At 37.9% G+C, this 26553-nt stretch overlaps 1 protein-coding gene across 5 annotated transcripts in view; it reads left to right on the top strand.

Moving 5' to 3' along the window:
- CCDC148 (coiled-coil domain containing 148) overlaps window positions 1–26553 on the top strand; it is a 264311-nt gene that overhangs the window by 75512 nt on the left and 162246 nt on the right. For 2 of the 5 annotated variants that reach the window (XM_086718663.1, XM_086718662.1), the window contains 5 exons: window positions 2488–2591; window positions 11544–11626; window positions 12092–12243; window positions 14006–14101; window positions 14180–14361. In XM_086718663.1, the coding sequence (XP_086574789.1) occupies window positions 2488–2591; window positions 11544–11626; window positions 12092–12243; window positions 14006–14101; window positions 14180–14361 (617 nt within the window). Of the gene's footprint in view, window positions 1–2485; window positions 2592–2979; window positions 3137–11543; window positions 11627–12091; window positions 12244–14005; window positions 14102–14179; window positions 14362–26553 lie in introns of those variants that run through there. The other 3 variants (XM_086718664.1, XM_086718665.1, XM_025935279.2) reach the window with 3 other exon arrangements.

Raw genomic sequence — 26553 nt, 5'->3', positions numbered from 1 at the left:
TATTGCCCAGCAAAATGAATTGGAATCTCCTAGAAATCTATTGATAGAGATCCAACTTTAAATCTTTTTGTTCTTTTAAGACTTTATTTTTCTTCACTTTTGGCCTGAGGATAGAAGTGGAGTCAATGAGTGAACTTACAAAAAATCAAGATGTTCTTTAAAATATTGGAAGTGTCTAGTGAAAAATAGTAGCTTTATTTTGACTTTTATAGTCTACTTAATTGGTCTTTCTCTGGGCTCAAAGACAGCATTGATTTTTTTAGCCATAAAAACGTGTCCGCATCTTTCACCAATGTGTTTTAATTTTTTTGTACGACATGGACCAAATATGTCAAAGAAATCTAATTTTAAAAGTTGTGTCTGCTGCAACAAACTTTAGAGGCTGTAGGTGGCAAACAGTTGCAATGAGTTTTAAACATTCTTAAAGCAAACACTAGAGCATCAGATTTTATTTTTCAACGTTTATTTATTTTGGGGACAGAGAGAGACAGAGCATGAACGGGGGAGGGGCAGAGAGAGAGGGAGACACAGAATCGGAAACAGGCTCCAAGCTCTGAGCCATCAGCCCAGAGCCCGACGCGGGGCTCGAACTCACGGACCGCGAGATCGTGACCTGGCTGAAGTCGGACGCTTAACCGACTGCGCCACCCAGGCGCCCGAGCATCAGATTTTAGAAACATTATGTACTTTTATGTTTTCAGTAGGTAGAATGAGGATTGCTGAATGTTTTTCTGCAGTGTCCTGTTCCTATTTAAATATACTTTTCTCCTAAATTTCATAATTGTAGCCCTCTTAAAACCCCCTGAGGAAAAGATTTGACTTTGGCTCCATGTTTTTGTTTTCTTACACCCCTAATTTTGAATCAGTAACCAGAACAGTGGAAGGATAAACTCAAGGTTGAAGTAATCAGTGAATGACAGCTAGAAATAGCATGCATTCTGAAGAGTCTTTTTAGGATTTGTCTTCTGAAGTTTTTATATCTTCAGCATTGAAGATGTAACTGTTAAGGCTTTCAGGATACTAAGTATTCTAGTAGCAGAGAAAATATAAAATATGCATGTTTCATCAAAGTTTTGATTTGAGAATAGCACTTTCATAGACATTTAGAAGTACTAATACGGAATACGTGAATTCACCGTACACGTAAGTATCAGTCAGCATCCAACCAGGAAACAGACACTGAAGACTAAGAGAGGACAGGTCTTTAATACAGGAAATTGTTACACAGGTGTAGAGCTGAGAAGCCAAACAGGATACCATGAAGCAATGTAGAGGTTAACAACAGAAGGCACTCCCATGCTTAGGTCAGAGGGACATTAGACAAAGCAAGGCTGTACCACATTCCATCTGCTGAATTTACCCAGAAATTGTTGGAGCTGTATTAGAACTGTCAAGAAAAGTCAGAGCAATGGAGAAGATGCAGATGCTTCTGGAGATCATTGTGATACTAGAGAAGGCAGGCGGAGTAATCCTTTGGCTTCTCCTTTCCCCCCTCCCTTCAGGATCCTACTACTAGTGTCTCCCTTGGCTGAACCCGGCTGCAAGTCAGCTAGTCAGGGTGTCTGGGAAACACAGGCTGCTCTGTGATATGGAGCAGATCAGGGAGATGGCCAACAATGGACATTAAGGCAAACAGATCCAGGCCTGATACAATTTGTCAACAAACTCCAAAGTACTAATTATGTGCTACATTTTTGAAAAGCCATACAATCTGGGGAAATTTTAAATTTAGTCAAAAATGTGGGTTTCAATGCTACACGAGTTTTCAGTATTTCTTTGTCAACTTCTGTACCTTCAAATAAATACTTGCCTAAATTTTTAAAAGTATTTTACTAACATTTAAAAAACTTTATTTATGAAGGCATGGAGTTGAAAGATTAAAATTACATGTTCAAGGTCCTATTTCTAGTAGGTGCTGAAGCTGAGACAAAAGCCAGGCCTCCTAACAACTTATCCAATGACTTTTCCCCATCCTATGCTGAAGGATCATGTAAAAGCCAATGTGAACACTAAGGTTCTATGTGATTCTGACATTTATGAGCTTTAGGATCTTGGCCACGTTTTTTAACCTCTCTGAACTTCAGTCCTCATGTGTCAGTGGGAATAGTGATGCCCATAGTGCCTGGCAGGGAAGATGTATCAAAAAGATGAGAAAATATATGGAAAGCTACTGAAAAATTTTCTGAGACTACATGAATTAAGGTGTTATTTGTTGTATGTATGGAAAATATAATTACCTATCTTTTCATAGATACTTTAAAAACAATTTTTAAATTGGCCAGTATTCCAAACCAGTTTCTCTTTCACCTCCCTGGTTTTTGTTTAATGAATTATTTATTTTAAGGTGGACTCTGTATCAGAAGTTGCACTAATAGGACTGAACAGAGATAAATATGTAACTTAGAAATTACAAATTAAACAATTTCATTGTGGAAAACACATTCAGAAAACATTGGAATTGTTCCTCTTTTGTTCCTCTAAATCTAGATCCGAAAAGCAGTGCAGACTTCAAAAGCATCTAAAGAGCAGACACTAATAAAACAACACAAGCAAGTGTGGTGGCAGGAACACCAAAGGCTAAATGACGTCAGGTAAGAATCGAGGGAAATCTCTATAAGAACATTTAAGACTTGCTAAGAGTTGTACTTACTTAGACGTTCTATAACGTTCCGTGTTAATGAAGCCATTAAACTAAAAATACAAAGTTATGCTTTGTGAGTCAAATTAAAATTCTTTCATTTCCTCAATTTAATTTGGAATCCAGCAAATATGTTAATATGGTTTTTGCTTTGCTTTGGAAGAAAAGATAATCTTCTTATATCTGCTGATCACTTAACTCTTCTACACTCCCTTTCATACTTGTAATTATTCATTTTACTCTTAACATATTGAATTATAATGTCTTATTTACATGTTTGCTTTCCCTATGAAGTGGCAAACAAGGGCAAACATACCATCAGCTTCATCTTTTCCTTGTAGGATTTGGAGGAGATCTTTGACTGCTTTCAATGAATGAATGAATGAATGAATGAACTCAGAGATTCAAGTTGTTGACTGATTTCTAGATGTAACTGCATTATGACTAAGTCAATGTGCATTTTTGACTTTTGTCATTATTTCCAGCTCTCATTTCAAGGTGAAGTAACGAAATAATGATTCTATACTTGTTCTTAATTGTAATCTTTGAAAAATAAATTTCTTTTCAAAGGGCAGGGCAAAAGGAGAAGGCAGATGTGTTTTCCCTCCATTTGAGGCAATATACTAGTTTTAAGGTATACTTTAAAAATGTATATTTTAATCAGATATTGTATATCACAATAGATTATTTTTGTAGTTTACTCAAATTCAAATTTCTAAAGGTCATTAACTTTACTTTTTTTTTTACCTGTTAGAAATATTAATTAGAATAGAACTGAATTGGCAAATGGTTTTTGAGCAAATTGACATTTTTAGCCCTATCAAGTCTTTCAATTCACCATTTATTTTAGTCTATTTAGTGTCTTTCAATAGATATAGAGATCTTGCATATCTTTTATAGGTTTATTTCTAAATATTTTTACGCTATTGTAAAAAGATATTTATTTATTTATTTATTTATTTATTTATTTATTTATTTATTTATTTAACATCCAAGTTAGTTAGCATACAGTGCAACAATGATTTCAGGAGTAGATTCCTTAATGCCCCTTATTCATTTAGCCCATCTCCCCTCCCACAACCCTTCCAGTAACCCTCTGTTTGTTCTCCATATTTAAGAGTCTCTTATGTTTTGTTTACCCCCTGTTTTTATATTATTTTTGCTTTCCTTCTCTTGTATTCATCTGTTTTGATCTTAAATGCCTCATATGAGTGAAGTCATATGATCTTTGTCTTTCTCTGACTGACTAATTTCGCTTAGCATAATACCCTTCAGTTCCATCCACATAGTTGCAAATGGCAAGATTTCATTCTTTTTGATTGCTGAGTAATACTCCATTGTGTATATATACCACATCTTCTTTATCCATTCATCCATCAATGGACATTTGGGCTCTTTCCATACTTTGGCTATTGTCAATAGTACTGCTATAAACATTGGGGTACATGTGCCCCTTTGAAACAGCACACCTGTATGCCTTGGATAAATACTTACTAGTGCAATTGCTGGGTCATAGGGTAGTTCTATTTTTAATTTTTTGAGGAACCTCCATATTGTTTGCCAGAGTGGCTTCACCAATTTGCATTCCCACCAGCAGTGCAAAAGAGATCCTCTTTCTCCTCATCCTCATCAACGTCTGTTGTTGCCTGAGTTGTTAATGTTAGCCATTCTGACAGGTGTAAGGTGGTATCTCATTGTAGTTTTGACTTGTATTTCCCTGATGATGAGTCATGTTGAGCATTTTTTCATGTGTAGGTTGGCCATCTGGATGTCTTCTTCGGAGAAGTGTCTATTCATGTCTTTTGCCCATTTCTTCCCTGGATTATTTGTTTTTTGGGTGTTGAGTTTGATAAGTTCTTTATAGATTTTGGATACTAACCCTTTATCTGATATGTGATTTGCCAATATCTTCTCCCATGCTGTTGGTTGCCTTTTAGTTTTGGTGATTGTTTCCTTTGCTGTGCAGAAGCTTTTTATTTTGATGAGGTCTCAATAGTTCATTTTTGCTTTTGTTTCCCTTGCCTCCAGAGACGTGTTGAGTAAGAAGTTTCTATGGCCGAGGTCAAAGAGGTTTTTCCTGCTTCTCCTCGAGGATTTTGATGGCTTCCTGCCTTATGTTTAGGTCTTTCACCCATTTTGAGTTTATTTTTGTGTATGGTGTAAGAAAGTGGTCCAGGTTCATTCTTCTGCATGTTGCTGTCCAGTTTTCCCAGCACCACTTGCTGAAGAGACTGTCTTTATTCCACTGGATATTCTTTCCTGCTTTGCCAAAAATTAGTTGGCCATATGTTTGTGGGTCCATTTCTGGGTTCTCTATTCTGTTCCATTGATCTGAGAGTCTGCTCTTGTGCCAGTACCATACTGTCTTGATAATTACAGCTTTGTTATACAGTTTGGAGTCCGGGAGTGTGATGCCAACAGCTTTGGTTTTATTTTTCAAGCTTGCTTTGGCTATTTGGGGTCTTTTCTGGTTCCATACAAATTTTAGGATTGTTTGTTGTAGCTCTGTGAAGAATGCTGTTGTTATTTTGATAGGCATTGCATTGAATATGTAGATTGCTTTGGGTAGTATTGATATTTTAACAATGTTTTCTTCCAATCCAGGAGCATGAAATATTTTTTTCAATTTCTTTCATAAGCTTTCTATAGTTTTCAGTGTATAGTTTTTTCACCTCTGTGTTTAGGTTGATTCCTAGCTATTTTATGGCTTTTGGTGCAATTGTAAATGGGATCGATTCCTTGATTTCTCTTTCTGTTGCTTCATTTTTGGTGTATGAGAATGCAACCAATTTCTGTGCATTGATTTTATATACTGCAACTTTGCTGAATTCATGGATCAGTTCTAGCAGTTTTTTGGTGGAATCTTTGGGTTTTCCATATAGAATATCATGTCATCTGCAAAGAGTGAAATTTGACTTCTTCCTGGCTGATTTGGATGCCTTTTATTCCTTTGTGTTGTCTAATTGCTGAGGCTAAGACTTCCAATACTATGTTGAATAACAGTGGCAAGAGTGGACATCCCCCCATCTTGTTCCTGACCTTAGGGGGAAAGCTCTCAGTTTTTCCCCATTGAGGATGATATTAGCAGTGGATCTTTTATATATGGCTTTTATGATTTTGAGGTATGATCCTTCTATCCCTACTTTCTTGAGGGTTTTTATCAAGAAAGGATGCTGTATTTTGTCAAATGCTTTCTCTGCATCTATTGAGAGGATCATGTGGTTCTTGTCATTTTTTTTATTGATGTGATGTATAACATTGATTGTTTTGTGGATATTGAACCAGCCCTGCATCCTAGGCATAAATCCCACTTGGTCATGGTGAATAATTTTTTTAATGTATTGTTGGATCTGGTTGGCTAGTATCTTGTTGAGGATTTTTGCATCCATGTTCATCAGGAAAATTGGGCTATGCTTCCTTTTTAGTAGGGTCTTTGTCTGGTTTTGGAATCAGGATAATGCTGGCTTCATGGAAAGAGTTTGGAAGTTTTCTTTCCATTTCTATTTTTTGGAACAGCGTCAAGAGAATAGGTGTTAACTTTTCTCTAAATGTTTGGTAGAATTCCCCTGTAAACAATCTGGCCCTGGACTCTTGTTTGGGAGATTTTTGATTACTAATTCAATTTCTTTACTGGCTATATATCTGTTCAAATTTTTTATTTCTTCCTGTTTCAGTTTTAGTAGTTTACATGTTTCTAGGAATTTTTCCATTTCTTCCAGATTGCCCATTTTATTGGCGTATAATTGCTCATAACATTCTCTTATTATTGTTTGTATTTCTGCAGTGTTGATTGTGATCTCTCCTCTTTCATTCTTTTTCTTTTTAATGTTTATTTATTTTTGAGAGAGAGACAGTGTGCAAGTCAGGGAGGGGCAGGTAGAGAAGGAGACACAGAATCTGAAGCAGGCTCCAGGCTCTGAGCTGTCAGCACAGAAGCTGATGTGGGACTCGAACCCACGAACTGTGAGATCATGACCTGAGCTGAAGTCGGACACAACCCACTGAGCCACCCAGGTGCCCCTCTCCTCTTTCTTTCTTGATTTTATATATTTGGGTCCTTGCCTTTTTCTTTTTGATCAAACTGGCTAGGGGTTTATCAATTTTGTTAATTCTTTCAGAGAACCAGCTCCTGGTTTCATTGATTTGTTCTACTGTTTTTTTGATTTCGATAGCACTGATTTATGCTCTAATCTTTATTATTTCCTGTCTTCTGGTGGTTTTGGGTTTTATTTGATTTTCTTTTTCCAGCTCATTGAGATGTAAGGTTAAGTTGTATATCTGAGAACTTTCTTCCTTCTTTATGAAGGCCTGGATTACTATATACTTCCCTCTTATGACACCTTTTCTGTGACAGTTTTTATTTTATTTTATTTTTTTAATTTTTAGTTTTTTAATGTGAAATTTATTGTCAAATTGGTTTTCTTACAATACCCAGTATTCATCCCAACAGGTGCCCTTCTCAATGCCCATCACCCACCTCCCACCCCCCATCAGTTTATTCTCAGTTTTTTTTTTTAATTTTTAAAAAAATGTTTATTTTTGAGAGAGACAGAGGCAGAATGTGAGTGGGTTAGGAGCAGACAGAGAGGAAGACACAGAATCCGAAGTGGGCTCCAGGCTCCGAGCTGTCAGCACAGAGCCTGATGCAGGGCTTGAACTCATGAGCTGTGAGATCATGACCTGAGCCAAAGTTGGATGCTCAACAGACTGAGCCACCCAGGTGCCCCAGTTTATTCTCAGTTTTTAAGAGTCTCTTATGGTTTGGCTCCCTCCCTCTCAATTTTTTTTCCCTTCCCCTCTCCCATGGTCTTCTGTTAAGATTCTCAGGATCCACCTAAGAGTAAAACATATGGTATCTGTCTTTCTCTGTATGACTTATTTCACTTAGCATAACACTCTCCAGTTCCATCCACGTTGCTACAAAAGGCCACATTTCATTCTTTCTCATTGCCAAGTATATTCCATTGTGTCTATAAACCACAATTTCTTTATCCGTTCATCAGTTGATGGACATTTAGGCTCTTTCCATAATTTGGCTACTGTTGAAAGTGCTGCTATGAACATTGGGGTACAAGTGCCCCTATGCATCAGCACTCCTGTATCCCTTGGGTGAATTCCTAGAAGTGCTATTGCTGGGTCATAAGGTAGTTGTATTTTTTATTTTTTGAGGAACCTCCACATTGTTTTCCAGAGTGGCTGCACCAGTTTGCATTCCCACCAACAGTGCAAGAGGGTTCCCATTTCTCCACATCCTCTCCTGCATCTATAGTCTCCTGATTTGTTCATTGTAGCCATTCTAACTGGCAAGAGGTGGTATCTCAGTGTGGTTTTGATTTGTATTTCCCTGATGAGGAATGACATTGAGTATCTTTTCATGTGCCTATTGGCCATCTGGATGTCTTCTTTAGAGAGACAGTTTTTATTTTAAACTTTATTTATTTTGAGAGAGACAGAGAGCACATGCATGAGCTAGGGAGGGGCAGAGAGAGGGAGAATCTCAATCAGGCTCCGCATGGTCAGCATGGAGCCTGATGTGGGGTTTGAACTCACAAACCCATGAGATCCCAACCTGAGCAGGAATCGAGAGTCAGATGCTTAACTTACTGAACTGCCCAAGCAGCCCTATAATTTTTATTTTAACGAGAATTGTTGAATCATAAAATTTGCAGGGTTTATTTGTACACCTTACTACTTTCACTACACAGGGATGTTTTATAACCAAATCTCTGTTAGGAATACATATAGTCTTTTGCTCACGCTTTTAGTTTTATAACATTTTTTAAATATCACCTTTTTACAGAGGATATCACGAGGTTTTACCAACAACAATTAAATGTTGTCTGTAAATGCACCTTTAAAGATAAAATTAACACCAGCATTCACACTGTATGACTCAGAGCATCAGAGAACTCTCTAAGCCCAGCTCCTGAGTTCATTCTCTAGCCATTGGTTGTGTGACTCCCTTTGTTGCCTCTGTGGTTTGCTCACTTGGGATAGACTCTTTCAACTGAGAAGTGGATGCAATAGCTGATTCTAAGGAACCAAGCTTTCTGACCTGCTGATTTTCTGCAGGTCTCCTGGCTATTAATTCCATTATTGGAACTTTAACGTATTCTCTTGCTCTGCCTTTCGTGATCCACGTCCCTTTGCTGATTGTTTGCTTAAATGGCTTCTGACTACCATTCTTGGACCTGTAGTTTGCTTGTTCTACCAAAACTGATAATTAAGTGGCTAGCCTAGTCATCTCAGGAAGCTCTGGGGATGTTTGATGTTCTGAGGAGACAGATTCTACATCTATAACTTTGGCACCCTCCTGGAAGGATGAGGACCTATATGACAGTAGACTCCTGAGAGTTCAAGAACACGCTTCACCAGGCTGGTTTACCTTACAGGTGGTTACATTGCAACTAGGCAGATCTAGGAAGTAGATTAACATATCATCTAGGCAAATGGTCACACAAGAACTCAAAAGGCTTTTTTGTAGTACCATCATATTTATTGGAAACAGAGGATAGCCCATACAGCATTGGGAGGTACTTAAATTGGCATACATGGGCACAGAAAGTTGCCTTATATTTGTTCCCTCTTCAGATGGGGAGGAGGTTATAATCTGCACAGAGTTCCAACTTGAAGAACCCGGGGGCCTAGTCTAGCATGTCATTGATGAACAGGGCAGGGTTCTCTTCTCCAGAGTTACCATTTTTAATGCTCTTGAATTGCACCACAATCTTCATATTTACTAAATCATATTCTGCAAGACAAATATTCTGCAAGTTACTCCATGGAGAATAATGAATTTCATGTTCCTCTAAATTAGAAAATACATTTCCTACCGTTTTTGTATAACTTCGTTGTATTTTAGCATAATCAAGTTTTTGAGAAATCCTTCACTGTAGAAACATATCTGATTTTATTTACTATTTCCCATCCCCCTCCCTCCCCATGGCATCTCATTGACATTACTGTTTTATAGAACACAATTCAGGAAATGTTAGCCTTCATTCACAAGCTAGTTTCAGATTGTCATAGTTCTAGAAGGCATAAAAAATGCTTTTGGATTTTGTTGGGCCATCAGGACAATCAGCAAAAAGGTCTTGGCAGATGGGTAGGGTTGTTAATCTAGGAAACTAGGATGGAACTTACATGCAAGTAGCAGGTTGGTCTCCTGTGTGAACAAATCTACTTCTCCTGTTGGCTTATATGTTTTACTATGACTTTCTGGATGCTGAAATATAGGTAGGAGAGCTAGAAGGTTGATAAGTACTATGTTTTTGTTTATACAAATCCACTATGCAATAATTTCTGGTTTTAGAGCTTAGGTTTTGCACCCATTCTCCATGTAACAGTTTCAAATGTAATCTTAAAAATACTTCTGGCAAAAACTACATAAAGAGTAGACAGTGAAGTGTCATCTACAATAGCACCCCCCCCCTTTATACATGCAAATAAAGTCTCTGTCCCATGTAAGTGAGTTGGTTTAGAAGATGATGCCACATATATAAAATAGAATACCATGCAGCCATTAAAATAAAGGATAATTATGAGAATTATTTAGAAATATCTTAAATGTTATTGAAAAACCCCAATATAAGATGATGAATATTACCATTAATTACCAATTAATTCATAATTATAGTTATTTAACATACATATGCCTATGGACAAGGGCTAGAAACTTATATGCAAAAATAAAAATAATAATTGTATTAAAGTGTTATAATTGTTGATAATTTCTTATTTTATACCATTTCCAATATTATATTTTAACAATCACAACAAATCAAAACTCTTTTCTATGATTTCGTTAAATCTGCCATAAGCAAGGGATAGACTACAATGTTTTCAGATGTCCAGTTTCAGCTGGTTATGGTTGTACTCTAAAAATGACTATATTGAAATAAAATAAAAATCATTAAGATTTATTGCTTTTATTAGTCTATAAAAACAAAACATACCTTTACTCTCATTTCTCTGGTTCAGGACCTCATCATCTCTAAACTTTTGGAATAACTACCTTGTTGGTCCAGGTTAACCTGATCCTCTCCTTTTCATTTTCTGTTTTTATTTGACTACCCCTCCTTCCAACTCATCCTCTGTTTTGCTACATGGGAATCTTTCTTCTTCTTCTTTTTTTTTTTTAATGCTCATTCATTTTCTGAGAGAGAGACTGAGCACAAGTTGGGGAGGGGCAGAGAGGGAGACACAGAATCTAAAGCAGGCTCCAGGTCTGAGCTGTCAGCACAGAGCCCCATGTGGGGCTTGAACCCATGAGTCATGAGACCATGACCTGAGCTGAAGTCGGAGGCTTAACCTACTGAGCCACCCAGGTTCCCCTGCCTGGGAATCTTTCTGAAACACAGATCTGCTGGGCAGGTGAGATCAGCTTAATATCCCTCAGTGGCTTCCTAGTGCCCTAAGCTCTTTCCATAGGAAGCATTGCCAGGATGTGCCAGGCACTTGCCTTTTCTCACGCTGTTACTTCTAACTGAAGTGTTCATCTGTGCTTCTTTCTGTGTCAGTGTCTGGCAAGTGTCCAATCCATATTAGGAATTTAGTATATGGTCTGAATACATGAATAGGTGAATGGGACCACATTAGATTAAATTTCTAGGGACGCCTGGGTGGCTCAGTCGGTTAAGCGTCCGACTTCGGCTCAGGTCATGATCTCACGGTCCGTGAGTTCGAGCCCCGCATCAGGCTCTGTGATGACAGCTTAGAGCCTGGAACCTGCTTCAGATTCTGTGTCTCCCTCTCTCTCTGACCCTCCCCCGTTCATGGTCTGTCTCTGTCTCAAAAATAAATAAACATTAAAAAAATAGATTAAATTTCTATTTTTAGATATTTTTAAACCCATGTATGTTTATGATTATTTTTAAAAAGCTGATAGAGATAATATCTATTTCAGGTATAAAATGGAATCTGAAATAAAATCCTTTCTCAATGAAGAGAACATTGGAAATGAATGTCTTACTGACCTTACAAATTTTGGTGAGGTTTTTTGGTTTTTGTTTTTATCCTATATTTAAAGGGGAGTTTTGTTTTGAAGATGAAAGTGGGCCACTCACTTTATGTTTTCTTACTGTTAACTGCCAGTTTTTTTCCTAAAGGAATCCAAAGCTAATCTGCACTCTTAATATCCTGTTCTTGAAGAAATTTAGAATAGTAATATATTACCTGGGGGCGCCTGGGGGGCTTAGTTGATTAAGTTGCTGAATCTTGGTTTAGGTTCAGGCTATGATCACGCACACACCATTTGTGAGTTTGAGCCCCTTGTCAGCTCTGCTCTGACAGTGCAGGGCCTGCTTGGGAGTTTTTCTCTCTCCTTTCCCTCTGCTCCTCCTCAGCTTTTGCATGTGTGCGTGTGCACGCACACACACACACATACTCAAAGTAAATAAATAAACTTAAAAAAATAATAAAGTGTTACCTGGATTTAATTTTGTTTCTCCATAGAACAAGAGTTATCAGAACAATGGTGCGTGTATCTTAAAAATGTGATAAATCCTATTCAGCAGTTGAGAGCAGATCTGAAATACAGACAGCATCACATTTCCAAGCATTCATACTCACATACTGAGTTTAACTCAGTGAAAGTACTGGAAGAGGTCAGTATATTACCTTTACTTTTAATAATGTAATACCTCATTTTTATCCCGACTAGAACAGTTTGACATAAGAAACAAACATGTGTCTTGTATTTAAATAGAAGGTATAGCAAATTCTGTCTCTTCAATATCTTAAACATACCCCTGAATCTATCCAAGCATGCTTATTTCTCACCTGAAAAGTTATGATGGCCTCATGACTAGTCTCCCTGCACTCATTCTTGCCCCTCATTACAGTGCCTTTTGGGATTCTACCTTCAGTGCAGTGGGGTCCAGTCATCCCCCTGGTAGATCCCTGCAGAGCTCCTGCTGGCCCACAATTCCTCCCTGTACATCCAGCCCCCTTTTTCAACCTCATCTCCTACCTGGCACTTCCCCCTTTCTCCTAGACTTTGTCACACTGGGCTGGCCTCCTGTCTGTTCCTCATACATACCAGACTCCTCATCTCAAGGCCTTTGCATCGTCTGTTTTCTCTGTCCCACTGATGGCACTTTTTGTCACTTAGGTCTTAGTTTAAATGTTCTCTCCTCTGAGAAGCCTTTCCTGATCACCCATAGGAGAGAAGCTACAGTCATTCTCTATTATCTCGCACTGTTTTTTAATTTTTTTTAAGTTTATATATTTTTGAGAGAGAGAAAGAAAGAGAGAAAGAGAACAGGGAAGGGGCAGAAAGAGAAGGAGACACAGAATCTGAAGCAGGCTCCAGGCTCTGAGCTGTCAGCACAAGAGCCTGACGTGAGGATTGAACTCCTGAGCTGTGAGATCATAACCTGAGTTGAAGCCACTTAACCAACTGAGACCCAGGAGTCCCTACCTCACCCAGTTTTTACATCACCTACCTCCTTTTGATAATTTTCTTATCTATTTTTTTATGAGTGTACTGACTGCCTCCCCTGAGTAGACCGTAAGCTCCATGGTCATAGTTGCACTAGATATAAACTTTTAGGTGATTTTTCTTACTATTTTTCAGTTATTCTGTAGTGTTGTTATATTGATTTCATAAATAATATATTTAAAATAATTTTAAAAAATTTAATGTTTTATTTTTATTTTTGAGAGAGAGAGAGAGAGAGAGAGAGAGTGAGCAAGCAGGGGAAGGGCAGAGAGAGAGGGAGACACAGAATCTGAAGCAGGTTCTAGGCTCTGAGCTGTCAGCACACAGCCTGACACAGGGCTTGAACCCACGAACTGCAAGATCATGACCTGAGCAGAAGTTGGACGCTCGACCAACTAAGCCACCCAGATGCCCCAATAATATTTTTTTAACATTTTTTATTTATTTTTGAGACAGAGAGAGACAGAGCATGAACGGGGGAGGGGTAGAGAGAGAGGGAGACAGAATCGGAAGCAGGCTCCAGGCTCTGAGCCGTCAGCCCAGAGCCCGACGCGGGGCTCGAACCCACGGACCGTGAGATCGTGACCTGAGCTGAAGGTGGACGCTTAACCGACTGAGCCACCCAGGCGCCCTGTATATTTTTTAAAAAGGTATTAAAAACCCCATGTCCAGCTGGGGACTGGAGGCAGGGATGCTAGCGGAAGAAGGGGTGATTGAGCCAGAAATAGTCTGGTAAGCGCTCTGCCTTACCACAAACAAAATCCAAATGAGGGTATAGAGTGTCTATGACCCCACCATACTCCTAGCTCCATTTTTAGGATCGATGTCTGAAAGCCCCCTTCTGGAAAGCACTGCCTAGCTATGGCATCTCTTAAACCCTCTTCCACAGGTTCTCAAAGGGACTTTCTTTTATCTATATGTTACAGGTTGACTTTGTGAAGACACAATTGAAAGCTGTCTTTGAAAGACTTAGCCTGGAGCAACAGAAAATAGAAAACTATCTTTCAGACTGGAGTATGAAAGTAAGTGTGATGCATATAGTAATCTGTTTATCAATTTGTCATTTATGTTAAATAAAACAATCATAAACTGTTTTTCAGATACTAGATCATTCTTCAGAAGAAAGATGTAACCTGCTTAGTGAAGTGCCCATGGAATTAGAAACCTTGGAATGCCCATACCCTGATTTAAAATCTTCAGTTCTTAATGAGTTCTATAACTTTACAGAGAAATATCAAAAGAAACTTCAAGATGTTGATCTGCAGTTAGAAGACATAGCCAGGTGATAAGATAAAGCTACTTGAATTATGTAGATTTTTGCCACTCAATTTTTATTTCTGTTGAAGGCTGCTATACTTCTGCTTTACTGTTTTCATAATTACTAAGTGGTTGAAATGTAGTCAATCAATAAGTTTTTAGATTGACTATTTGTTGAATGAGGGTTCTCTTTCCTCTAAAGTAATTTCCCCAAACAATGGTTGTAAAAATTTTATAAGCTTGAAACATGATGAAAATACTCACCTCATTGAGCTCTTTACTACATAGTTAAGAAACAGTTTTGAAGCATGAATTTTTAGTAACTATGGATTTTGATTTTAAGACGTGAAGCTCTTCTTTAGTGGAAATTTATAAATCAGTACTAATAATAATTGACTGCAATGGAAAAATGTACCCATGGAATTATGTTACTTGTAATTCACTGTGATTTTGTTCTACAGTAAACACAAAATATGTTTTATAAAAATTTTTAAAACACATTACATTTTTTTAAGAAAATGGACTTTTAGTTGTATCTGAAAATGACAAATCCTCTTCTGAATAACAAATACAACATTAGGGGATTTGAAATTCATCTTTGACAGGGTCATCTTTTGTAGTATAAATCCTTCTTTAAAAGTATTTTTTTGGGGAGAGCACCAGGTGGGGGGACAGAAAGGGGGGCAGAGGATCCATACTGGGCTCTGCACTGACAGCAGTGAGTCCAGTGTGGGGCTTGAACTCACGAACTGTGAGATCATGACCTGAGCCTAAGTCAGACGCTCAACCGACTGAGCCACCCGGGCACCCTTTCTGTAGTGTAGATTCTATATTAAAATTAATTTAATGAGTAAAGCCAGAAATGCCACTGTAGGGTCAGATCAATAGCTTACCTCATGTGTGTTTTGCGTGTGAAGTTTCTGCAGAATATTTTATAGGAAAATATGCCTTTTATTCTAGTATATTGACCTCTAAATTCTCTTCAAAGAATATATATTTTAAAAGTTTTTTTAAAATTTATTTTGAGAGAGAGAGCAGGGGGGAGGGGCAGAGAGAAAGGGAGAGAAAATCCTAAGCAGGCCCTGTGCTGCCAGTGCAGAGCCTGAAACAGGGCTCAAACCTACGAACCATGTTTATGACCTGAGCCCAAATTAAGAGTCAGATGCTTAACTGCCTGAGCCATCCAGTTACCCCCAAAGAATATGTATCTTAAAAGAAAGGATAATTATTCAAGTGACACGTTTATAGTCAATTAAAGTAAGCCTTTTACTATATTTCTTATATTTCTTAATGTATTGCCTATAAGTGAAACTCCTTTATATGAAATTGCTAGTGTTAAGGAATAAGTGACAACAAGGAAAACCTTAAATCTTATCAAGTAGAGTTATTTGCTTTAGTAGCTTCTTGATCCAACTCTGGTTACAGCTTTTACTTGTCTTCATATACTAGGCAATCGTAGGTGAAGTCCAAACCTTTCCTGACCCAGGCTTTTTTCTTACATCTCTGTGGCAATGGTCGTGGTTCCTCCTGGGCAGAAACTTTTTGTTCTTCTAAGAGCCCCTACTCACCCTGCCTCTCTGCCTTCCTTTTTTTTTTTCTTCCCACCTTTCACTAAAGCTGGGAAAAATTAATAATATATCATTTATATGTGTTGATTGATTAATTACACTTTAATTGAAACTCAGTCACAATGAAATGTTAACTCAACCATGCACTTAGTTGAAGTCTCTAATTATAAAATAAACTTTCTCTCTCCTTTCCCCATCTCAACCTTGTTAAAGAGTTTTTAGAGCTCATTAAGCAAGAGCGAGACGGGTGTGGGTTTTGTTCTTTTGTTTTTCCGGGGGGATGCATTATAATCAGGCTGCTGTGGCTATTGTGAGAAATAAGCCCACTGACCCAATCAAAGGAGGGATACAGAGACTCAGAGCACAGTGAAATGAGGCTTTAATCAACATTCTTGCAAGAGCATTGTCTGATGGACAGGCACACTGGGGACTGTTACAGCAGGCAATTTATCTCCTAGCATGCAAGTCCCTCCCCTGGTTCCTCATTGGCTGAGTACTACAGATGTTACAGCCTTACCCGGAAGTCACCTATGCCCTTATAAGGCAAAAGTAGTCTGATTGGAACAAATGTATACTCCTTGAGGTGACGCACAGACTTCTTTGGCGCATGTTCATTGCAAAGCCGGTGGAAAATAAGCCTGTGAAATGGGAAGGGGGAAGAAAAAACAGGAAGTGAAGTGTGTAAGGGATTCAGACTCCATTGTGGGGAGGAGGAGGGGTTTGTACATATTTCCAATAGGTTGTAAACCTATTGTTAACTAGACAGCACAACTTTTATTTGGTATTTATGAAAATGAATCATTTCACTTACTTCTCACAGCTATGAAGAAGATCAGTTTGAGTCCTACCTTTTATTTTATTTATTTTTTTAAATGTTTATTTATTTTTGAGAGAGAGAGAGAGAGAGAGAGAGACTGAATGCGAGTGGGGAAGGGGCAGAGAGAGAGAGGGAGACACAAAATCTGAAGCAGGCTCCAGGCTCTGAGCCGCCAGCACAGAGCCCGACGCAGGGCTCCAACTCATGAACCATGAGATCGTGATCTGAGCCGAAGTCAGATGCTTAACCAACTGAACCATCCAGGTGTCCCTTTGACTCCTTCCTTTTAAAGCATGTTGGCTGCCCCATTACAGTTCCTCCCAGATGAATCTTGTCCCCCTAGAACATCTGGCTAGGATTGTGGTGTTTCTAGGTTAGCAGCTCCTAAACCTGGAAAAGTTTGCCTTAGCAGCCCAAAGTGGATGCTTTCCACTAAGACCTATCCTTCACAGCCCATTTCCTACCTTATTTTTCATCTGAACTCAGTTTCTGCTCTTCCTTTGTACAATGCTGTATCACTCAGAAAAAGTTGAGATACACAGTTCTATTGCCATTACTGAAGGTTAAGTAGATAATATGATGGACATACGTCACATGCTAAGTTTTCTTCAGTGGGAAGGCACACTGAGGAAAAAATAGCTTAGGAAAGCTTAGTGGAGGAAATAAAATTCGCTATAGGTTCAAAGAATGAGCAGAGTTTGGATAAGACAGGAGGTAGGGAGGACATTCTAAGAAGGGAGGTTGCATGACTAGACTGTAAACCCCTTGAAGACAAAATAATTTATTAGCAATATTTGTATCCTTAGCACCTGGCCCATCCTGGCACACAGCAGCTTTCAAATAAATGATTGTTCCGTTGAGTTGAATTAAAGGTGAAAACAATGAAGGTAAGAGTGGCAAGGCATGTTAAGGGAGCAGTAGGAATTCACTTTGGAGGAATATAGGTTCATAAATTCTAGCTTAATAGTCTGTCACATATAATTATCCAGAATAAACTTTATATAATTACTGATATGTTTTGCTTGATGAAGATTCATTGGGAAATCCTTAACATACAGTGGTTTCTGCTAAGCTCCTTGGTAGGAGAGTCAACAGACAGACTAGACTAGAATATGGCCTTGCCTTTATGAAGTCTTAGAAAAGGGGTGCCTGGGTGGCTCAGTAGGTTAAGTGCCCAACTCTTGATCTCAGCTCAGGTCTGGATCTCAGGGTCATGAGTTCAATCTCCACATGGGACACTGCGCTGGGAGTGAAGCCTACTTAAGGAAAAAAAAAAAAAAAAAAGGAAAGAAAAAGAAAATAAAAGGCTTAGAATGTTTAGGGGAAGCAGCAAACACACACACATATATCCTGACCAAATAAAGACTATATGCAAGAGTCAACTGAAGAGACTATTTTACAAATATGTTGGCAATAAATGATGAAGCATCAATAACACTGAATGCGTTTTCAGGGGTAGTTTTTTTTGAAGAAAAGGAGAGTGGGCTATTTTGAATAAATACAGAGGTGGTCAGCATCAACAATCTGTGGTTGGTGGTCAGTAAGGCATGTAAATGTACTATTCTAATGAGCACAATGAATTATATGTTTAGTTATAGTATTAACTGGACCTCTACTTTGCCAGTATCTGCCAAGATTTTGATAAGGCCATTTTCCCCTTTGGGTCTAGTTATTAGGCCTTGTGAGAATTCATATAGATTGTGTGCGTTTATGTCCATACCAGCACAAGTGATGGGTGCTTATTTTAAATAGATGCATAGTGCTGTGACATAAGGTTGAAATATCTGGGGGACATTTTTAAACTATAAAATTTTCATTGGGCTAAAGACAGTGGATGCCATCATTAATCCCAACATTTATTTTAATTCTTTCTATTTTTTTAGCAGCTCACTGGTTTGGGTTGGAATGACTGTGTCCCCAGGTCCAAAGGTAGGCTCTGGTTGGGAGTGCGTACCAGTCAGTCACCTCATTTCCCTGAGCTACAGTGACTTGATTTTACTATGAGTGGCATGGAAAGCTACTGGGAGCAGAAGTGTGAGAGGATTTTGGAGTAACAAGACCTAACTTACATTTTAGCAGGACCACTTTGGGAGTTGCTGTGTTTAAGATGGAAGCAGGGAGAGGCAAGAAAAGATTGGACACTTAGGAGATTATTAAAGTAACCAGGTGGGAGATAATGGTGGTCTGGATCAGCAAGTGGAGGTGGCATGAAATAGCCAGCCTTTGGACACATTTTGAGGGTTTAGAGCCAACAGCATCTGCTGATAGAGTTCATTAGGCACGTGAAAAAGAACAACAAAAGAATAGTCCAAAGTTTTTGGGTTGAGCAACTGAAAAGATGGAGTTCCCATCAACTGAGATGAGGCAGACTGTAAATGATGTAGGGTTAGGCTGTGTGGAAGATCAGGTGTTCAGGTTTGGACATATTGAGTTTGAGATGCTATCAGATGTCTAAGTATAGATTTGTGAAGGCAGTCAGTTACATGACTTTGGGGTTCAGGAGAGAGATCTGAGCTGGAGATTCATGTTTGTGAGTCACCACCATGAAATTGGGTGTGATCACCGAAATAGTGAGTGAAGAGACAAAGGAGAGATCCCTAGAATCTGCTGACATTACAGAGTCAGTAAGAAGAGGGGTAACCAACACTGGGTGTTGAGAAAAGATCTGTGAGATGTGAAGAAAACCAAGGAACTATGCTGTCCAGGAAGGCAAGTAGAGAGGGAGTGGTCAAGAGTAGGAGCTGAGGAAGGATCATCACTGAGTAAATGCTGCTAAGTCAAATAATATACGACTGATAATTGACCCTTGGCTCTAGAGAACAAACAACTGTTGAGTCATTGGGAACAAATGCCTAATTGGGTTGGATTTAAGTGACTGGGAGGAGAGGATTGAAGAAAACCTTGAATGTTGTCTTGAAAGTTGAAGTACCTACAACTCTTCTGAGAATTTCTTTTGTAAAGGAGAGCAAGAAAGTAGGGCCAGACTTTTATGTTGTTGCTTGGTCTTTTGTTTTGCTTAAAATGGGGAAAATATTACTATATTTGATGCTGATGAGAAAAATCCAGCAATGGGATTTGGTACACAAGTAGGGGAAGAAACACTGATGGCTCATCTACTACAGTAACTGGTAGGGATGCAGAGTACATGGTGCAGGTGCTGAAGAGGTGAATAGATGTCATAGTGGCAGTCCATGGAATTCTGGGGGTGGTTCCAAATACACATGACAAAGAACTTTACAAAGACCTCCCTACTCATCAAAGCAATAAAATTTTTAAAAAATACTCAGATTTTGGGGCACGTGGGTGGCGTTGTTGTTTAAGTATCCAACTTTTGGTTTTGGCTCAGGTCATGATCTCACAGTTCGTGGGTTCAAGTCCTGCATCAGGCTCTGTGCTGATAGTGTGGAGCCTGCTTGAGATTCTCTTTCTCTCTCTGCCTCCCTTGCTCATGCTCTCTTTTTCTCTCTCTCTCAAATTAAATAAATAAAACTTTAAAAAAAGATTTTTACCTACAAAATGGTAAAGCATTAAAAAAATTAAGGTTGAAAATATGGAAGAAATGGGCATTTTTATACATGAATGGTATATAAACTCTTTTGGAAGGCAATCTGGCAATAAATCATCAAAAATTTATAAATGTGAATTATTGTTGTTTAGAAATAATCTTAGAGGGAATAATCATAGAAGTGAAATAAATAGGTGGTTTCAAGGATATTCAACATTTCCCCCCATTCTTTAATGCTAGAAAAATCTTTGAAATGACTAGATAGCCAACAGAAGATTAGCTTCATCATTTATGATCCATCCATGTAATGGGATACCACAGTCATTAATAATTATATTAAAAAATTTTAATGACACAAATAACTGCAATATGTTGCTATGCAACTTAATTAAGGGTTAGGCCACAAAATAGTTTGTATGAAATGGATTCTCTTACATATTTTTTTTCTTTTCCCTCTGAAAGTGTTACTTCTACATCTATGTAGCTACAGAAAAAAGACTGGAAGCTTATCCAAATAAACAATAAGAGTAGTTATCCCCAGGTAGTAAAATCATAAATAAATTCGACATACATGTTTTTTCCTGTTTGTAAAGCAAAAACACAGATTTTTAAAAATCCAAGTTAAAGAGTGAATTGATATGTAATGAGCACCCGTTACATGACATGACAAGTACATGCCATTTTAATCCTCAACATAGGCCATTTAGACAACTATTTTACAGATGGAAAAACTACAGCTGAGTAGAAAGTGAACAATTTCTCCAAAGTTTCTGAGCTAGCAGATAGCTGAGCAGAATGAGTTTCTTCTGCTCATCTGACTTGAACACTTTTCCCTCACACTACACCACTTTGAGCACTTACATTTATCAATCACATTGGTAAATTGTGTTCACTGCTAGATAAGTAAGTACTGTGCAATAGAAGTTCGATGCGAGATGTGGACCACATAGATAATTTAACATTAAAACTTTAAAAACAATTTTTTTTTAGAGCGAGCGAGAGAGAGCGCAGGGGAGGGATAGAAAGAGAGGGGACACAGAATCCAAAGTAGGCTCGAGGCTCGGAGCTGTCAGCACAGAGCCCGATGCGGGGCCAGAGCTCACAATCCACGAGATTATGACCTGAGCCAAAATTGGACGCTTGACTGACTGAGCCATCTAACACCCTATAATTTAACATTTTTAAGTGGCCATATTAAAATCTTTTTTAAAGAATGAAATTTATTTTAATAATATATTTCATTTAACTCAGTAGTTCCAAAACATTATAGTTTCAAGATACAATCAATATATTAAAATTATTAATCAGATATGTTACATTCTGTTTTTCATAGAAAGTCTTTGAAATCTGGTTTGCATATTATACTTGTAGCACATCTTAGTTGGGACTAGCCACATGTTAAGTCCTGAATAGCCACAGGTGGCTCATGGCTACTGTCTTGGACAGTGTCCTTTAAAGGATATTGTCTTTTACTAAAACATAGTTTTTAAAAATCTGTCTGCAATTGAACTTATTTCTTTATTCAATATGTGTGAAGCTATTTAGATTCTATTTAGTCTGTATTTCATTAGTAATGTGAAGACAAGTTTAATTGCTTGTTTTAGACTCAGATGAGATTGTGGCTTTAATTTCCTAACATTTGGATGAATTAATCATATAGATGAGATATAATTGTCTGATGCTCCATTTAGCTATGTCAGATGTGAAGCCAATATGCAGCAAAAGCTATAGAGTGATAACAAATAATTTCTACGTTATTGTTTGATAGATATATTAAATTTTAATTATTGATCCGTAATTATTCTATTATTTTATGAGATCAGAATCTGAGTACTGTTTAAAATCAACAATGATTATAACAATTCTGTCCCTCTATGTGTATATTGCCAAGGCCCCTAGTTTCATATTTTCTCAACTAAATTATTTCAATTTACTTGTTACTTGAAAGTTACTATTGGGGTGCCTGGGTGACTCAGTCGGTTAAGTGTCCGACTGTGGCTCAGGTCATGATCTCACTGTGCATTCGAGCCCCGGGACCGGTTCTGTGCTGACAGCTCAGAGCCTGGAGCCTGTCTCAGATTCTGTTGTCTCCCCTTCTCTCTGCCCCTCCCCCGCTCATGCTCTGTCTGTCTCTCTCTGGTGTGTTACTTAGTCACATAGGTCACATGACCCGCTTGAGCAACATCCTGGGTCACTGCAACTCTCATTTTCTCTTGGCATATTCCAACATGGATTGGTCCAACCTGGCTTGGAATTTATATTTGTTACAGGGAGGTAGTAGTTGTAGACTATCGTTTTATTTTTTGTCATGTGTATTTAATATCTTTCTCTTAAACGCATCATTGAAAATACTTTATGATTAATTTTTTATAATTTTTTTAATGTTTATTTTGAAAGAGATAGGGAGAGACAGAGTGTGAGCAGGGGAGGGGCAGAGAGAGAGGGAGACCCACAAACCGAAGCAGACTCCAGGCTCTGAGCTGTCAGCACAGAGCCCGACGCAGGGCTGGAAGTCACAAACCACGAGATCATGGACCTGAGCCGAAGTCCGACGCCCAAACGACTGAGCCACCCAGGCGCCCCAATTACTTTATGATTCTTAAATCAAAAGCCATATGTGGTGATTGTTCAACCTACTTTGGGTTTGTCGTGGGAAGAAAGTATATTTTAAATTCTTTTGGCTATAGTGGAATGCATTTTATCAAGGGAACAAATGGATGCAATTTTTGTAAGATACCCTAAAAACTAGTCTTGGAGTTTGCCTTGCTTAATTAATAACAAAGTCTGTATATTTACTTGGATGTTATGTTTATTTAAATGTATCTGTGAAACTATGTCTGAGAATAGTGGTTATAAATTTCTAGGTCAACAGTCTTTATAGTTAGTATCATTGCAGCCCACACCTACCTTCTTGGTATAATTGTTTCAACTAGAAACTACACAGTGTAGTGGTGTATAAGGCTACATTTTTAATAGTTTTGGAAACTGAAGAATCTGTGTTTTAAGGGATGAAGGAGTAAGAGCCATTTATGAGAGGCTTCTGTTCTTTGCTTGATGTGAAATCATATTAATCTTGAGTAAATCAGATTGGAGAAAATGGGAACATAGCAACTTGACAGATTTGTGTCCAGGACAATTGACATATATTATTTTTTAACGTGGATAAAACAGATAGAATTTATTATTAAAATAATAAAATATATGTAACTAAAAACAAAGATAAGATTAAAACTTCTATGGACAAACTTGTCAAATTTTGACAAGAAAGGAATTGTAATGCTATATTATATATCAAATCAATTGCATATAACACGGCTTTCCTACTCCTTATAACTTGACGTCCAACTGTGGATATATATAATCCTTTTGAGGAAACCATATCACTAGAACTGAGACTATGGAGAACCAGTAATGTAATAAATTATCATCATGAGTGTGGCCTGAGGGGAAGGGGAAGAAAAAAAAGAAATTATAATCACTACCTTCATAGGTTTATGTCTACTTGCCATATTAGTGCCTATACAAGAACATTAAGTTAAATATTGTTAATGTCTAAAAAATAATGAACTGAGAAAGAGAACCATCAGACTTCTAATCCACTCATACTTTCTTCATGAGTACTGGTAGTTGGTTTGAGGTGATATGATAGTATTTTTATGTGGCATTTAAAATTTCAAAAGCCTGGGACATCTGGTTGGCTCAGTTGGTAGAGCATGTGACTCTTGATCTTAGGGTTGTGAATTCAAGCACCACTTTGCGGGTGGAGCCTACTTTAAATAGATGATAGATGATAGATGATAGATAGATAGATAGATAGATAGATAGATAGATAGATAAATACATAGATAAAATTTCAAAAGTCCTTATGGTTAATTAAATTTTTCCTCATGCTATCTCAAAGTGGGCCAGTTTTATTATTCTTGTTTTTGAACCTGGAAAATGGAGTCATAATGCCTATGTAAGTAACTTTATTCACTTCAACTGTATTGCACTTAAAAATCTTCTTGCTTCCCCAAAATGAAGAATAACATGGTAACATGGAGACAAATTCTGGCTCAATAGGGTTAAAAAATAGAACTTACCATATGTTTTCATTCTTATGTGGATCCTGAGAAACTTAACAGAAATCCATGGGGGAGGGGAAGGAAAAAAAAAAAAAGAGGTTAGAGTGGGAGAGAGCCAAAGCATAAGAGACTCTTAAAAACTGAGAACAAACTGAGGGCTGATGGGGGGTGGGTGATGGGTATTGAGGAGGGCACTTGTTGGGATGAGCACTGGGTGTTGTATGGAAACCAATTTGACAATAAATTTCATATATTGAAAAAATAAATAAACATTAAAAAAATAAAAAGGTAAAAAGAAATAAAAATAAATTTAAAAAAATAGAGCTTATAATGTGTTTATAGATTATCTTGTCTTTACTGATTCTGTTCATTTGAGTTTGAGCTGTTTTTGTTAGTTTTGGGTTTTTGTCTTTAAAATGGCCCTTGATGTTGAACACCTGTCTGTTGCCAATCATCTGAGGAATGTTAATGTAGATGGTGGTCTCTGGATACATTGGATCTGCATCTCTTCATCCTTCATAGTACTTTCCTTCCAAAGCAATATTAGGATGCCACATTTTATTTTATTTTATTTTATTTTATTTTATTTTATTTTATTTTATTTTAATATGAAATTTATCATCACATTGGTTTCCAAACAACACCCAGTGCTCATCCCAACAGGTACGCTCCTCAATGCCCATCACCCACTTTCCCCTCCCTCCCACCCCCCATCAACCCTCAGTTTATTCTCAGTTTTTAAGAGTCTCTTATGCTTTGGCTCCCTCCCTCTCAATTTTTTTTTCCCTTCCCCTTCCCCATGGTCTTCTGTTAAGGTTCTCAGGATCCACCTAAGAGTGAAAACATATGGTATCTGTCTTTCTCTGTATGACTTATTTCACTTAGCATCACACTCTCTAGTTCTATCCACGTTGCTACAAAAGGCCGTATTTCATTCTTTCTCATTGCCAAGTATATTCCATTGTGTCTATAAGCCACAATTTCTTTATCCATTCATCAGTCGATGGACATTTAGGCTCTTTCCATAATTTGGCTACTGTTGAAAGTGCTGCTATGAACATTGGGGTACAAGTGCCCCTATGCATTAGCACTCCTGTATCCCTTGGGTAAATTCCTAGACGTGCTATTTCTGGGTCATAAGGTAGTTGTATTTTTAATTTTTGGGGGAACCTCCACACTGTTTTCCAGAATGGCTGCACCAGTTTGCATTCCCACCAACAGTGCAAGAGTGTTCCCATTTCTCCACATTCTCTCCAGCACAGGATGCCACATTTTAAAAAGTCATTTTTATTCCCCTCAGTTAGCTATCAAATAGGATATCTAGGGCTGTAAGCAAAAGAATTCCAACCCAAGCCAAAGTCACTTAAACAATAAGGTAATTCCTTATTTTCCACAAAGTACAGAGGTAGAGAAGCCCAAGAACAGAGAAGCCTGGTTTTCTGCATTCTCTTACCCTGACTTCCTACAGCACTGCCCACCACAACACACAGAAACAGAAAAGGACCTTTTCTTCTTCCCTGTAAGCTAGAAAACCTTTGACTTGTAAGACTTCTCCTCACATTTCATTGGCCAGAATGGGTTGTTTGTCCCTGCCTAGATCAAATACTGACCATACGAATAGATGTTTGTAAATGTCTTAAAATAAATCAAGATTTACTCCAAGGGCTGGGGATGGTGCTCACCTTCCCTAGAGTGGGGACCCTATGGGGAAGGTAGATCTTGAATAAAATTAGGATTCTGGTGGGCAGGAGCAGGAGTAGGGGCAATGTCTGCCACAGTTACCTTTTCCTTACACTTCTTATGATGAATATAATTATTAAAAATGTAGCATATGGAGTGGTTGAGCCATTATGTTTTACTTTTAACAGGCTGTTTTATCATGATCATATTCTTTCAAAATTTCCACTAGGAATAATATTGTGTCTTAAAACTAGTGTAGATAGATGTAGGGACAAAGGATGGTTTAGGAGGCATGCCATCATCCCAGATACTCCACTTATAAAAAAAATACACATTCCAAGTAAAAAATTGAGCTTTCTATGAAAACTACTCCAAAAAAAATCTAAGTAAAAATAGCATACTTGCCATGTCAATAGGAAGTGTAGCTTCCAAATAAATCACTTAACCTCCTCTTCTGGCCAGATTCATACCCTTAAACCCTTCTATAAGAAATTCGGGTGCCATCAATTTTCAAACCTGCCATATTTTCACTTTCCTGTCACCTCTCAGAAGAAGGAAGTGTGCCTTTGGATGCTGATGCGAG

The sequence above is a fragment of the Puma concolor genome, chromosome C1 (genome assembly GCF_028749965.1).
Source record: "Puma concolor isolate L17-30 chromosome C1, mPumCon1.1.hap2, whole genome shotgun sequence".
In the NCBI taxonomy this organism is placed as follows: domain Eukaryota; kingdom Metazoa; phylum Chordata; class Mammalia; order Carnivora; family Felidae; genus Puma; species Puma concolor.
This window is presented reverse-complemented; position numbering and strand designations above follow the sequence as displayed.